Below are 15,054 nucleotides of genomic sequence, written 5' to 3' on the forward strand. Positions count from 1 at the left end.
GCAGTACAAGGAAATCCTGAAAACATGACCTGTTTGCAGCCCTCGAGGAATGCAGTTTGACACCCCTGAGGTAGAGGTCTGAAACTGACTGCTCAGCTAAGTAGCTGAGAAATCACCTGGAATAGGGAAGACCTGAAAGAAGCTCAGCATCAGACTGGACAACTGAGCTGTCAGTCAATGCATTAAAGACACACTTAGGAAATTAGGACATTCTGATGTTTACTAAAAGTTGATTTCCATGAAAAACATTTCCCGCATTAATAACATGAAAAGGGCTTCTCCTCTGTGTGGGTTCTCTGGTGGCTATCAAGATGTGCTTTTTGGTTAAAACATTTTACACATTCTGAACAATAAAAATGTTTCTCCCCTGTGTGAGTTTTCTGGTGCTTAACCAAATCTGATATCTGTATAAAATATTTCCACAATCTGAACATGAAAAAGGCTTCTCCCTTGTGTGTGTTCTTTGGTGCTTAACAAAATTTGATTTCTGGTTAAAACATTTCCCTCATTCTGAACAGAAATATGGCTTCTCCAATGTGTGACTTCTCTGGTGCTTAACTAATTCTGATTTCCGTGTAAAACATTTCCCACATTCTGAACAAGAAAAAGGCTTCTCCCCTGTGTGAGTTCTCTGGTGCACAACAAAATGTGATTTTCGTGTAAAACATTTCCCACATTCTGAACAGGAAAAAGGCTTCTCCCCTGTGTGAGTTCTCTGGTGCATAACAAAATGTGATTTTCGTGCAAAACATTTCCCACATTCTGAACAGGAAAAAGGCTTCTCCCCTGTGTGAGTTCTCTGGTGCATAGCAAAATGTGATTTTCGTGTAAAACATTTCCCACATTCTGAACAGGAGAAAGGCTTCTCCCCTGTGTGAGTTCTCTGGTGCTTACCTAAATCTGATTTCTGTATAAAACATTTCCCACATTCTGAACATGAAAAAGGCTTCTCCCCTGTGTGACTTCTCTGGTGCATAACAAAATGTGATTTCAGTGTAAAACATTTCCCACATTCTGAACAGGAGAAAGGCTTCTCCCCTGTGTGAGTTTTCTGGTGCTTAACTAAACCTGATTTCTGTGTAAAACATTTCCCACATTCTGAACATGAAAAAGGCTTCTCCCCTGTGTGTGTTCTTTGGTGCATAACAAAATATGATTTCTGGTTAAAACATTTATCACATTCTGAACATGAAAAAGGCTTCTCCCCTGTGTGTTTCCTTTGGTGTATAACAAGATATGATTTCTGATTAAAATATTTCCCACATTCTGAACAGGAAAAAGGCTTCTCCCCTGTGTGAGTTCTCTGGTGCATAACAAAAAGTGATTTTCGTGTAAAACATTTCCCACATTCTGAACATGAAAAAGGCTTCTCCCCTGTGTGAGTTCTCTGGTGCATAACAAAATGTGATTTTCTTGTAAAACATTTCCCACATTCTGAACATGAAAAAGGCTTCTCCCCTGTGTGAGTTCTCTGGTGCATAACAAAATGTGATTTCAGTGTAAAACATTTCCCACATTCTGAACAGGAAAAAGGCTTCTCCCCTGTGTGAGTTCTCTGGTGCTTAACTAAACCTGACTTCTTTGTAAAACATTTCCCACATTCTGAACATGAAAAAGGCTTCTCCCCTGTGTGTGTTCTTTGGTGCATAACAAAATATGATTTCTGGTTAAAACATTTATCACATTCTGAACATGAAAAACGCTTCTCCCCTGTGTGTTTCCTTTGGTGTCTAACAAGATATGATTTCTGATTAAAATATTTGCCACATTCTGAACAGTAAAAAGGCTCCTCCCATGTGTGAGTTCTTTGGTGCTTAACCAAATCTGATTTCTGTGAAGATGTCAGCTGTGCCTCTGATCTCCTCGTGCAGTCACCTACCAAGAATATAACAAATTATTATTTTTTAATAAAATATTCTTGAAGTTTGTTTTTAAATATTTCTACTGAAACTGTCCATAAAAATGGCAAGTTATGTAAAAATATTGAATTAGCCACCAAGACAATGTCAATTCAATTTAATAAACACCTACAAAGGATGAATCAGTGGAGCGTGGTGTTCAACTGTTTGTTCATTCTGCCTCCCAAATATAGAATAAAAAGCCATCAAACAATGTTAGGTAGGTGAAAATAATACCAATAAAAACATCTACTCATCTCACAAAAAACAACAACTCCCCACTTGGGTCCATCATCTGTCAATGGAAAAACAGAGGCTTCACATTATTAGTGTCTCAAAGGCTCTTGAAAAGCCACATGGCTTCCTTAAATCAATCCAGCAATATCTGCCCTCCCAAAGTCAAATTGGGTTTCTTCAAATATTTTGTTATACCAGCCTGATGAAGAGACGTAAGCAGTCTCAAAAGCTTGCTTTGTAACATCATTCCATAACCTGTATCCTCCATATATCTCTGAACTAATCTCCCGATATATGTTCCCTCACGTAATCTCCGGTCCTCCCAAGACCTCCTTCTCTCCTCCACACTTATCCGCTCCTCACCCAACTGCCTCCAAGACTTCTCCAGAATATCCCCCATCCTCTGGAATTCTTTGCCCCAACACATCTGACTATCAACCACATTCGGATCCTTCAGACGGAACCTGAAAACCCACCTCTTCAGGAAAGCCTACAGCCTGCACTGACCCCGCTGCCTCCTCACCACTACTGAAGCTACTGCCTCACCAACACTGGTGCTCCTACAACCCTCAAACTATTGTTTCCATCCCCACCATCCTGTAGAATGTAAGCCCGCAAGGGCAGGGTCCTTGCTCCTCTATATCAGTCTGTCATTGTTAGTTTGCTTACTGTAAGTGATATCTGTAATTTGCATGTAACCCCTTCTCATGTACAGCACCATGGAATCAATGGTGCTATATAAATAAATAAATAATAATAATAATCATTCACTATATTTTGTTAGCCATTAAAAGGTATCACACCCACAAGATTCCTATTTTGTTTCTCCCACTGAGAACACTCTATATCTTAAAACCACATTTAGCATCCATGTATTTGGCATTACTATAGTGAGAAGAACCAACTTAATTTGCTGTGTGTGTGTCTCCTGGAGCACAATCTCGGCACTATGTGCTGGGCAATAAAATGGCAAATGTGCAATTTTCAACATCCGCTGCATACTAATTTCCATAAAGTAGCTGGTGAGTGAAACAGTCACTACTCCTATACTATACTATACTACTACTATAATTTCCAAAATGGAGACACTTTATGTCCACATGACATATGATTAATGTACAGGAGTTGAAAGATGAATGTTAAGGCAATCTCTTGGATCTGGAAAATGTTCCTGGCGGCCATCTTTTGAGCTGCCAGGTGACCATGAACAGTGCCCCAGTACATTGCGCCTGCAAACTATACCAGCAAGATCTGCATTCAAATAGCTAAATGGCACTCCTTCAATTTTTAACTCTGCCATGTGCTCAGACAGTAGTGTACAACTGCATGTAGGGTATTGTCAGATTCAAGAGAAGTTGGAAAATAACTTTTAAGTTCAATTTATTTCTTATTATCATTTGTGAAGAATTCCAAAGTTATCACCACATAGTGATACATGTCAGATGTGAAAAATGGCCCCTGATTAGGAACACAAATCTGTCTGCGTGAAATAAGCAAACTCAACAGTCTTCTTCGGAGAAAAAAATGAGTAGTGATAAAACCTCTCTGGAGTAATTAGAGTATGGGGATCAATGGATCTTGTCAATCTAAACTATCGTAAGGACCAATATTTTCTGTCAGATGAGTTTTTTGAAGAAATACTACACATTTAAAGAAAACTTTTTAAAATACTACAGAGCTGAGGTGTTTTAAATTGAGATCTTGGACATTTAGATGAGGCAATGGTAGCCTTTTTTATGGACTACAGGGAATTATTGATTCACATAAGTGAGGCAGGCCGATCCCAACACAATCAGACTATCATACAGAATGAAACTGTAAAAAAGGCATAGAATGAAAAAAGTAACACCACCAAAACAATGTATGCATGAGTGGAGAAGTCCAACACTACACCAAAGTTACGCTCATATAAGGTGGACTATTGAGGCAACTATGAGTCCTGACCAGAAGAGTAGAGATAGTATAAGTGCCCCCATTTCAGGAGAGATTTTGCAGTAATCTGAATCCCTTATGATAGAGAATATATTCTAATTTATGAAGTGAATCCATGAAACCAGGGCTCGAGCCATGCCAACACATCTCCTGCAGTCGTGAATTATTATTATTTATTTTTATAACACCATTTATTCCATGGCGCTTTACATGTGAGGAGGGGTGTACATAAGAAAAACAAGTACACTTATCTTAAACGATACAAGTCACGACTGGTACAGGAGGAGAGAGGACCCTGCCCATGAGGGCTCACAATCTACAAATGAATAAATATATATTACAGCCATCAGCCACGCACAGCTTAGAGATATATCATGGCACAGGTGTAATTTTTTATGTAGTTTATAACAATCCTGTGTGAAATTAGTCGGTTTTAAAAGAAACTGAAAAGTAAGGATGAAGGGAAACTCTGTTGTTATTGTACAGAAATTCACACTTGGCCCTCACTGCACATTTAATGTAGTTGATCATAAAAGTGAAGTTTGGCCAGAAAGGCTGGATCTGGTCTTGTAGGGACCATATGAGCACATTCATCAGAACAGAAGAAAAAGAAGATAGATTCAACCAATAAAATATCAGGGTTCTAGGAATCCAACAGCATCATTAACCTCTGCTTTCTCTTACAGGACCATCATTATATTTTTCTTGAAGTGATTTTCTAACTTGTCAGGACATTTTACGTACGCTGTCATTTGGCTTTGTAGTTTACAGATCTGGGTAGGTAACGGTCAGCATCTCCTAATCCCAGGGAGTAGGTGGATCTTCCTGGTTGTAAGTTCTATAGAAAAGGGCTTTCAATCCCCAAAGTAATTAGAACAGTTTTGGGTGGAGGAAAATGTTGTGATCTAGAGACATAATGGTGATCACATGATTGTTATACAGCCGGACTACACCACAGATAAAGAGGCCACAGCCGGTGACTGAGAAGAATCTGTGACTTTCCTGCATTTAGTGGTTACTACTCACCTGGGTAGTCATATGTAGGAGTCTCCTCTTTACACCACTCATCACCCATCACATCTGTCTCTGTAGTATTAATATGGGTCACATCTTCATCCTGAAACAAATATTGTAAAAGTCACAGACAGATTGAGAAGTCACATCTATGATCAGCTCTAATCCTGCCATCTCCACCGTTCTCATTACATAAGTACAAAACATATAATACTGGTGAATAAAACACAGCCGTCTACACATCATAGGGGAGATCTCATGACACCTTCTCTCCATCTACCTGATGATCCTGAGAGACATTGGGATCTTCTTGTTTACAGTCCTGTGGAAGAAGAGGACGGGGACATCTCTCTGGTGTTGTCCTCTTACTGGATAGATCTGGAGGAAACACATACAGGAACTGAATTCATTATTTACATACAGATAATTATAGGCCGTGTGTATTTAGTCCTGTCTATTACCTGGTGATATGAGGGGCTGGGGAACATCCATCATGACGTCCTTGTACAGATCTTTGTGTCCTTCTAAATACTCCCATTCCTCCATGGAGAAATAGACGGCGACATCCTGACACTTTATAGGAACCTAACACATAGAATGATACAGTCATCCCCTCGATCTCTTCATAGCATTACTGTATAATGTCCCAGCATTCCCAGCAGTGTCACCTCTCCAGTCAGCAGCTCAATCATCTTGTAGGTGAGTTCTAGGATCTTCTGGTCATTGATGTCCTCATGTATCAGGGGGTGAGGTGGAGGCTCCGTGATTGGGCTCCGGAGTCTTCCCCATCCCTCAGACACTGGGTCGTGACAGCGCTCGCTAGAGGTCTTCTTCACCACTTTGTAATCCTGGTTATGGAGAGACACATTATTAAATCTCGCTACAGACATTTCCAGAGTCCTCACCTCTCCAGTTCTGTCCATCTGTTATTCCCATTGATAAGAATGACGTAATGTGACGTCATCAGAATCTCTCACCTCTCCAGTAAGCCGGAAGAGGATCTCTAGGGTGAGGTGTAACATCATCTCAGCCATCTGGTCCCTGTTCATATCCATCCTTGATGGGTAAATCAGGAAAATTCTCTTATATAGGAAGATCTTCACTGAGAGGATCCGATATTGTAGGAACCTGAATGAGAAGATGAGCCGATGTAACATCATAAAAATCATGAAAAAAAAGCCGATGTAACATCATTGTATTTTGGGTGATCTTGACCACTTAATACATATTTCTTTTCTTGCATGGTTCTTATTGGTCTTCTTCAATGTGTGGCCACTGGTCATCATAATAATTTGAAGTACCTTCAAGCTTTCTTCTCAGATATTCATTACACGTGACATGAAAAATAACTACTTCATGATGAGGATGACATCTTCATCTTATACCACGGCTCTAGAAACATATTTGGCCAGAGACCGTCACTGACTCCATCACCACCGGCCGTCTATATGAATGTTTCCCATCTTCCCCGGACTGTAATCTTCTATCACGTTAGATCTCATGTCTGATTTACACACAGAAGTTTTAGGCTTTTATAAAAGATTTTTGGAAGAACAGCAAGACAGGAGTTATTTGATGCCAATGTCTCCATGTACATTTTTTTTTCTTTCCTCTGGATATGATGTTTTTTAGGAAAATGTTTTCCTTCCTTAGACTTTCATGCATTACTTGAAAAATACCCCCCAAAAAGTTAAAAGGTTACAAAATAAACTTGATGATGGAGGTAAGAGGGAAAATTATACTTTGTGTGTGAACCAAGAAAGGGGAACCGTATGGCATCAAGAAGTAAGGAATCATTGTCTAGTGCTTTGGGTGCTAGCATATTGTGTGGGACATATTGTGTTATTATCATGATATGTTTGAAGGTTGGCAGTACTGTGGGAACATTATACTGTGCAAAAAAAGGGGAGAAGCCAGCGCAGCCTAAGGTTAAGACGCAATACATGAAGTGCAAATGCACATATTAATTTCTAACTGTATTTTCAAAATGAGACATTTAGCAAACAATTGATCAATTCTTTGAGCCACCCGGCCTCTTCACGGCAATCTCATATTGGGGCAGTCCTACACTACGTTTTTTATATTCGCTGTGCCATAAAGGCCTCCTAAATGAACTAAATGCAAGACCACATTAAAAACATGCTGTACCTGGAGCATATACTGAGTCACCCCCTGCCCTGCCTCAGGCTTTGTTTAATTATGCACCTGTGCCTCAGCCTGTTTCACTCTTCATCTGTGGCTCTGGATGGGCAGTGTGGAGGTTGGATCCGAAATGTCTGTCAGGACCTGGTCAACCTTTATCCTCGCTTGCCTACTCTGGCGCCATGGGGGTGACTCAGTATATGCTCCAGGTACAGCATGTTTTTAATGTGGTCTTGCATTTAGTTCATTTAGGAGGCCTTTATGGCACAGCGAATATAAAAAACGTAGTGTAGGACTGCCCCAATATGAGATTGCCGTGAAGAGGCGGGGTGGCTCAAAGAATTGATCAATTGTTTGCTAAATGTCTCATTTTGAAAATACAGTTAGAAATTAATATGTGCATATGCACTTTATGTATTGCGTCTTAACCTTAGGCTGCGCTGGCTTCTCCCCTTTTTTGCAACATTATACTGTGTGTGGAGGAGATGGAGGTACTGTGGGAACATTATATTGTGTGGGGGGATGGTGATACTGTATGAACATTATACTTTGTGGTGGGGATGGTGGTACTGTGGGAACATTATACTGTGTGGGGAGATGGAGGTACTGTGGGAACATTATACTGTGTGGAGGAGCTGGTGGTACTGTGGGAACATTATATTGTGTGGGGGGATGGTGGTACTGTGGGAACATTATACTATGTGGTGGGGATGGTGGTACTGTGGGAACATTATACTGTGTGGGGAGGATGGTGGTACAGTGGGAACATTATACCATGTGGGGGGGATGGTGGTACTGTGGGAACATTATACTGTGTGGAGGAGATGGTGGTACTGTGGGAACATTATACTGTGTGGAGGAGATGGTGATACTGTGGGAACATTATACTGTGTGGTGGGGATGGTGGTACTGTGGGAACATTATACTGTGTGGGGAGGATGGTGGTACAGTGGGAACATTATACTGTGTGATGGGGATGGTGGTACAGTTGGAGCATTATACTTTGTGGGGGGGGATGGTGTTACTGTGGGAACATTATACTGTGTGGAGGAGATGGTGGTACTGTGGGAACATTATACTGTGTGGAGGAGATGGTGGTACAGTGGGAACATTATACTGTGTGGGGGGTGGTGGTACTGTGGGAACATTATACTGTGTGGGGAGGACGGTGGTACAGTGGGAACATTATACTGTGTGGTGGGGATGGTGGTACTGTGGGAACATTATATTGTGTGGAGGAGATGGTGGTACTGTGGGAACATTATACTGTGTGGAGGAGATGGTGGTACAGTGGGAACATTATACTGTGTGGGGGGAATGGTGGTACTGTGGGAACATTATACTGTGTGGGGAGGATGGTGGTACAGTGGGAACATTATACTGTGTGGAGGAGATGGTGGTACTGTGGGAACATTATACTGTGTGGAGAAGATGGTGGTACTGTGGGAACATTATACTATGTGGGGAGGATGGTGTGTGGGGGCCAAGAAAGATGCACCATACTATGAGAGTAATACATGTTTCCTTGGTTCCCGTCTTTCATAGTTGGGTCATTTGTATCTATTAGCGGAAAAGGATCAAAACCATTGATTCTTATAATGCGGCAGCACAAAACCCCCTAAATACATTTTTTTATAACAACCCCACAATCTGTGACTCTTCAGGGTAAATCGCTATCTCACCATTGGATTAGAGCTGACCCATCACTTTTGGCTATTATGGCATGCTCCTACTTATGGTCCCCTGATGAGCCCCGATAACAGGAGGGACCAGGGACTACTGGCTACTCTGGCTATTTCAACCAGATAAATGATCTACTATGATCTTTTTCTGCAATATGACAAATGAACAATCTATGATCTCTAAATTAAGGCTTGGTTATTAGTGTAAGCTACACCACTGGAATTCTATATGAATGGTGTTCAATGAATTCTCTATTACCTTTTAGAAATTTTGCATGCACCCTAGCTCTTTTTGGAGGGTGCATGATGCACTGTCTCTGAAGTATAATTTGTATGCAACCCTGTGCAGGGTACCTAATGCATTGTCTAGGATATAAAAAGTAATCTTGTTTTTTTGTTTTTGGTACCTATTTTTAGGGTGCTTTATGCATTGTTAATTATAAGAAATCTTGTCCTAAAGGGAGGGTGTATATAGTGGTGGAGATCTATTGTAGACATTGAATCACTTCTGCACTTTACTGAACATCTTGCCATGGTTCAAAGGTGAAGACAACTATCTTTATTTGGAAAGGGTTTATATACTTACATTATCACATGTTAAAAAAAACCCTTGAGTACTATAAGAGGTAGTGCATGTAAAGGAGTGGAGCTCTATTGTTTACATTAAATCACCTATGCACTTTACTATTTGGATATGCTTTAGGGTACCGTCACATTAAGCGACGCTGCAGCGATATAGGCAACGATGCCGATCGCTGCAGCATCGCTGTTTCGTCGTTGTGTGGTTGCTGGAGAGCTGTCACACAGACAGCTCTCCAGCGACCAACGATCCCGAAATCCCCTGGTAACCAGGGTAAACATCGGGTTACTAAGCGCAGGGCCGCGCTTAGTAACCCAATGTTTACCCTGGTTACCATTGTAAATGTAAAAAAAAACAAACAGTACATACTTACATTCCGGTGTCTGTCCCCCTGCCTCAGCTTCCCGCAGTGTGTCAGCGCCGGCCGTAAAGCAGAGCGGTGACGTCACCGCTGTGCTTTACGACCGGCGCTCACAGTCAGTTCAGGAAGCTGACGGCGAGGGGACAGACACCGGAATGTAAGTATGTAGTGTTTGGTTTTTTTTACATTTAAAATGGTAACCAGGGTAAACATCGGGTTACTAAGCACGGCCATGCGCTTAGTAACCCAATGTTTACCCTGGTTACCAGTGAAGACATCGCTGAATCAGCGTCACACACGACGATTCAGCGATGTCTGCGGGAGATCCAGCGACAAAATAAAGTTCTGGCCTTTCTGCTCCGACCAACGATGTCCCAGCAGGATCCAGATCGCTGCTGCGTGTCAAACACAACGATATCGCTATCCAGGATGCTGCAACGTCACGGATCGCTAGCGATATCATTGTTAAGTTGTTCAGTGTGAAGGTACCTTTAAGGTACCGTCACACTGGACGATATCGCTAGCGATCCGTGACGTTGCAGCGTCCTGGCTAGCGATATCGTTCAGTTTGACACGCAGCAGCGATCAGAATCCTGCTGTGATGTCGTTGGTCGCTGCAGAAAGTCCAGAACTTTATTTCGTCGCTGGACTCCCTGCAGACATCGCTGAATCGGCATGTGTGACACCGATTCAGCGATGTCTTCGCTGGTAACCAGGGTAAACATCGGGTTACTAAGCGCAGGGCCGCGCTTAGTAACCCGATGTTTACCCTGGTTACCAGCGTAAAAGTAAAAAAAAAAAAAACACTACATACTTACATTCCGCTGTCTGTCCCTCGGCGCTCTGCTTCTCTGCCCTGTGTAAGCACAGCGGCCGGAAAGCAGAGCGGTGACGTCACCGCTCTGCTTTCCGGCCGCTGTGCTCACAGTCAGTACAGGAAAGTACAGCACCGGGGACAGACAGCAGAAGGTAAGTATGCAGTGTTTGTTTTTTTTTTACTTTTACGCTGGTAACCAGGGTAAACATCGGGTTACTAAGCGCGGCCCTGCGCTTAGTAACCCGATGTTTACCCTGGTTACCGGGGACCTCGGGATCGTTGGTCGCTGGAGAGCTGTCTGTGTGACAGCTCTCCAGCGACCAAACAGCGACGCTGCAGCGATCCGGATCGTTGTCGGTATCGCTGCAGCGTCGCTTAGTGTGACGGTACCTTTAGAGGTGAAGATAACTATCCTTATCTTGAAAGGGTTTACATAGTTACATTATTATATGTAAAAAAAAAAACTTCAGTACTATAAAAGAGTCTAGAGACTATCAGCGAGATTATATTTTGTTTCATTTGTGTGCATGTTGCGTAATATTGGTACGGGTTTAGTAATAGGGGCCTGCAGGGATTTCAAGGGACAGCCGATGTGGAGTGGGGGCGCCACATCGAATTTTATAGTGCCAACCTCCGCTGTTAGGCAGGCTGTCAGCTTATTAGGGCATGTATAGGGTCAGTGTGAGGACTGTATCATTACACTGTCCACTATTTCCTGGCAATATTCCCTTGATCTAAACCTTTGGGAGGTGCGATTTGCTTTTGTTAAGAATTGAGAATTTTTCTAAGAAATGTTTTAATCCTAAACTAAAGTGACTAAACAGACTTTCTGTCACCTCCATAAAGGGGCACTTTTCCGTGTTTATCAGAACTTTCTGAGGATTATTAGAGGTGATAGTTTTCCCCCCAATTAGAAGGGACACCGGTGGATATTGGGGTCTTTACCTGCTACAGCTCTCGTGGGATTTACTTGGTAAAGTGCTGAAATAACTTTCTCCCATAGGGTTAAATGGCGTCTGTAACTTCAATGTCTTTCTATGAAGCTTTTTCTCTGAACTTTCTTCCTCTGTTTTCTGCCGTATTTCTATTACTCTCCGGAATCAAGAATTATTAAGTCCTATAGAAACTGCGGAGAAAGAATCATTTCTAATTCCGTGCTTCCAGGATTCTTCTTGTGGGAATTGGCTGCGATATCCCCTGTGCAATATATTTCTAGTATTAATCCTGTCACTCTATGGAGGTGCAGTGGTTGTATGTTATTTCCCCTTTGTTGTTTCTTGTGTCATTTATTATCTTTATGTCACATTTGTGTATTGGTTCTGACATTTGGTATCCTCTTGTCATGTGACAATCCCTATATAAGGAACACCCAAGGTACATGACACGTGCTTAAAAAAGGCGTCCGACCCCAGAACGTGGTAACAGGTGCGTTTTCACACTTTAACTCCCTTTTCATGATGTCTCCATAAAACGCTATTTATGCCGACAGTTGATGGATCTCTCATCACGGTTCTGACAAGATCTTCTCCTGGATTGTTTAATAGGACTTACAGGTGGAGCCGATCCAGAAAGCAGAAGATCCAGAGAGTATTCGCCACATATTGCTGCAAATTCCCTGAAGTATATCAACATATTACTCAACTAAGCCGGTAAATTAAACCGAATGCTGAGTAAAAAAGTGTCTTGTACTTATTTTATATAAAAAAAATACAACTTTATTGAAAGACATATTACACATAGAAGAATGATTAAAACAATACCTCTGAACCACAATAAACAGAATAGCTGACAGGTAGACGTATTAAACAAATTTTGCTAAACAGATAACCCGTAACTAAAACAACTGATTTTAAATAGAATAATGTCCATATAAAAAGACCAAAATTGGGTTGTTTTATCATGTGAACATGTCACCTGCTGTAAGTAAGTAACATAATACTTGGTAACCCTAATGTCATAGCCATAGTGCTTCTATATATAAACAATGAGCTAGTCAGCCGTATAACAATAGCAATCAAGAGACCGACTCCGGTATATAAATAACAATAGGTGACCGCTAAATAAGTCTAATATTACAACAAAAGACACTAAGTCTATGAGGGATACAAAGCACAGATCCTTTTGTACATAAACGGGGCTCAATTACCATGCAGCACACACTGAATTCACCTGCTGCTCACATATATATATACCTACGGATCAAGCTTGCATATGATTAACAGGTGACCCTTCAATGGAACCAAATATAACCGGCAACAGATGCCTACAGGATGACAACGCTAAATAAATCGGTAAGATGCATATTACCTCAATATAGGGAACACGCCCCCAGGAGGAAGCTGTCGCGAAACGCGCGTCGGGGTCTGACAAGGAGTAGCGTGCCACGCGGCTGCTAACAGAGATTCCCTATATTGAGGTAATATGCATCTTACCGATTTATTTAGCGTTGTCATCCTGTAGGCATCTGTTGCCGGTTATATTTGGTTCCATTGAAGGGTCACCTGTTAGATCATATGCAAGCTTGATCCGTAGGTATATATATACGTGAGCAGCAGGTGAATTCAGTGTGTGCTGCATGGTAATTGAGCCCCGTTTATGTACAAAAGGATCTGTGCTTTGTATCCCTCATAGACTTAGTGTCTTTTGTTGTAATATTAGACTTATTTAGCGGTCACCTATTGTTATTTATATACCGGAGTCGGTCTCTTGATTGCTATTGTTATACGGCTGACTAGCTCATTGTTTATATATAGAAGCACTATGGCTATGACATTAGAGTTACCAAGTATTATGTTACTTACTTACAGCAGGTGACATGTTCACATGATAAAACAACCCAATTTTGGTCTTTTTATATGGACATTATTCTATTTAAAATCAGTTGTTTTAGTCACGGGTTATCTGTTTAGCAAAATTTGTTTAATACGTCTACCTGTCAGCTATTCTGTTTATTGTGGTTCAGAGGTATTGTTTTAATCATTCTTCTATGTGTAATATGTCTTTCAATAAAGTTGTATTTTTTTATATAAAATAAGTACAAGACACTTTTTTACTCAGCATTCGGTTTAATTTACCGGCTTAGTTGAGTAATATGTTGATATACTTAGTTAAGTGTCGCCCGCCCCATATGTGAAGGTATGGGCTTGGGTTATATGTTTACAAATTCCCTGAAGTGTTGTCAATTGTATCCACTAGTGATGAGCGAGAACTAAAATGCTTGAGTGCGCGTTATTCGAATCAAGCAGGTTGGACGCATGGACTCGAGTACTGAGTATAGTGAAAGTCAATGGGAAAGCATTTTACCAGAAGACCCCAGCAGGAGGGCTAGGGGGGCTGGAAAATCCTGAAATGTTTGAAATCACTGTTCAAATGGAATGGGAACAGCATGGTGAAGACGCCTGAACACACATCAGACTGGTTACTAAATAAATAAATAATGTAAAAAATCACATGGGGTCCTTTCCCATTTTTGATAACTACACAGCTGACATCTACCCTCCAAAATATTACCCTGATTGCCCGTGCACCCGGAAAAAAGCCAGGCAAAATGCCAGGATTGATACATCTAATGTAATGCGCCAATTTTGGGGCTGATGTGGGCTGGTATTTTTAGGCTCGAAAGGGGCTTTTTTTTTACTAATTATATAATAGGTTTAAAAAAGTTAACCCCTTTGTGAGGAGTCGAGTTTCCTCTGCTGCACAGGGGGAATCTCGATCCGTCTCCGCTGCGGTCTCCCATTCTCCTCCAGCCGCAGTGGAGCCTGCTCAGCAGGGACATCGATCCCAGCGTCTCGCTCAGTCTGACTCTGTGAGAAGAGTTACTGCTGCTTCTCCAGCTTCTGCCTTTAAAGCCAATACTGGTCAGCAGCGAGTGGACTTCTCTGGGACTAAGTCCTTGTCTGCGCACACTGAGCATGCCCAGGGCAAGATCTCCCGTTGGAGATCAAGGGTCATGTGCTCAGACTCTGCAGCGCATTCTATTGGTCCTCTTGGCAGGTCTTGGAAGGGCAAAGTTTCTGTGGCCGCTTCCTGTCCTGCAGCTATATAAACTGCGCATGACCGCACGGCCATGCGCTAGTGTACAACTTTATACGTGTGTTTGTTGTGAGTGCAAGTCGTCCTTTAAATACCCCTACCCTACTGTATGATTGTTCGCGTATGGTGTATGGCTGCTATCTAGCGCCCGACTTAACACTCAACGTGTCACACACGTGTCAGCGTCCTCTGCTGTGACCGCCAGTGCGGCGCCACGCGCCTGTGTGCGCTTCCTGACCCATGTCTGGGTACTTAGTGGTGCCTGCCAGCACGGCACAGTTTGCACTTCGGTGCCTCTATTGTATATACTTTTCACACCCAGTTGTGGTGTAGTGCCAGCAAGGGTCTAATCGGAC

General features: G+C 41.9%; 1 protein-coding gene across 1 annotated transcript in view; it reads right to left on the bottom strand.

Moving 5' to 3' along the window:
* Window positions 1-206: 206 nt before the first annotated feature.
* Window positions 207-15,054, bottom strand: part of LOC138663403 (oocyte zinc finger protein XlCOF7.1-like) — a 77,866-nt gene continuing 63,018 nt past the window's right edge. Inside the window, exons 3-8 of the mRNA XM_069749588.1 lie at window positions 6,059-6,209; window positions 5,750-5,929; window positions 5,543-5,666; window positions 5,362-5,459; window positions 5,094-5,184; window positions 207-1,875 (exon numbers count right to left, since the gene is read on the bottom strand). Coding sequence (XP_069605689.1) covers window positions 506-1,875; window positions 5,094-5,184; window positions 5,362-5,459; window positions 5,543-5,666; window positions 5,750-5,929; window positions 6,059-6,136 — 1,941 coding nt within the window. The 5' untranslated portion in view covers window positions 6,137-6,209 and the 3' untranslated portion in view covers window positions 207-505. The remainder of the gene's footprint in view (window positions 1,876-5,093; window positions 5,185-5,361; window positions 5,460-5,542; window positions 5,667-5,749; window positions 5,930-6,058; window positions 6,210-15,054) is intronic.

This window comes from Ranitomeya imitator, chromosome 2 (genome assembly GCF_032444005.1).
Source record: "Ranitomeya imitator isolate aRanImi1 chromosome 2, aRanImi1.pri, whole genome shotgun sequence".
In the NCBI taxonomy this organism is placed as follows: Eukaryota; Metazoa; Chordata; class Amphibia; order Anura; family Dendrobatidae; genus Ranitomeya; species Ranitomeya imitator.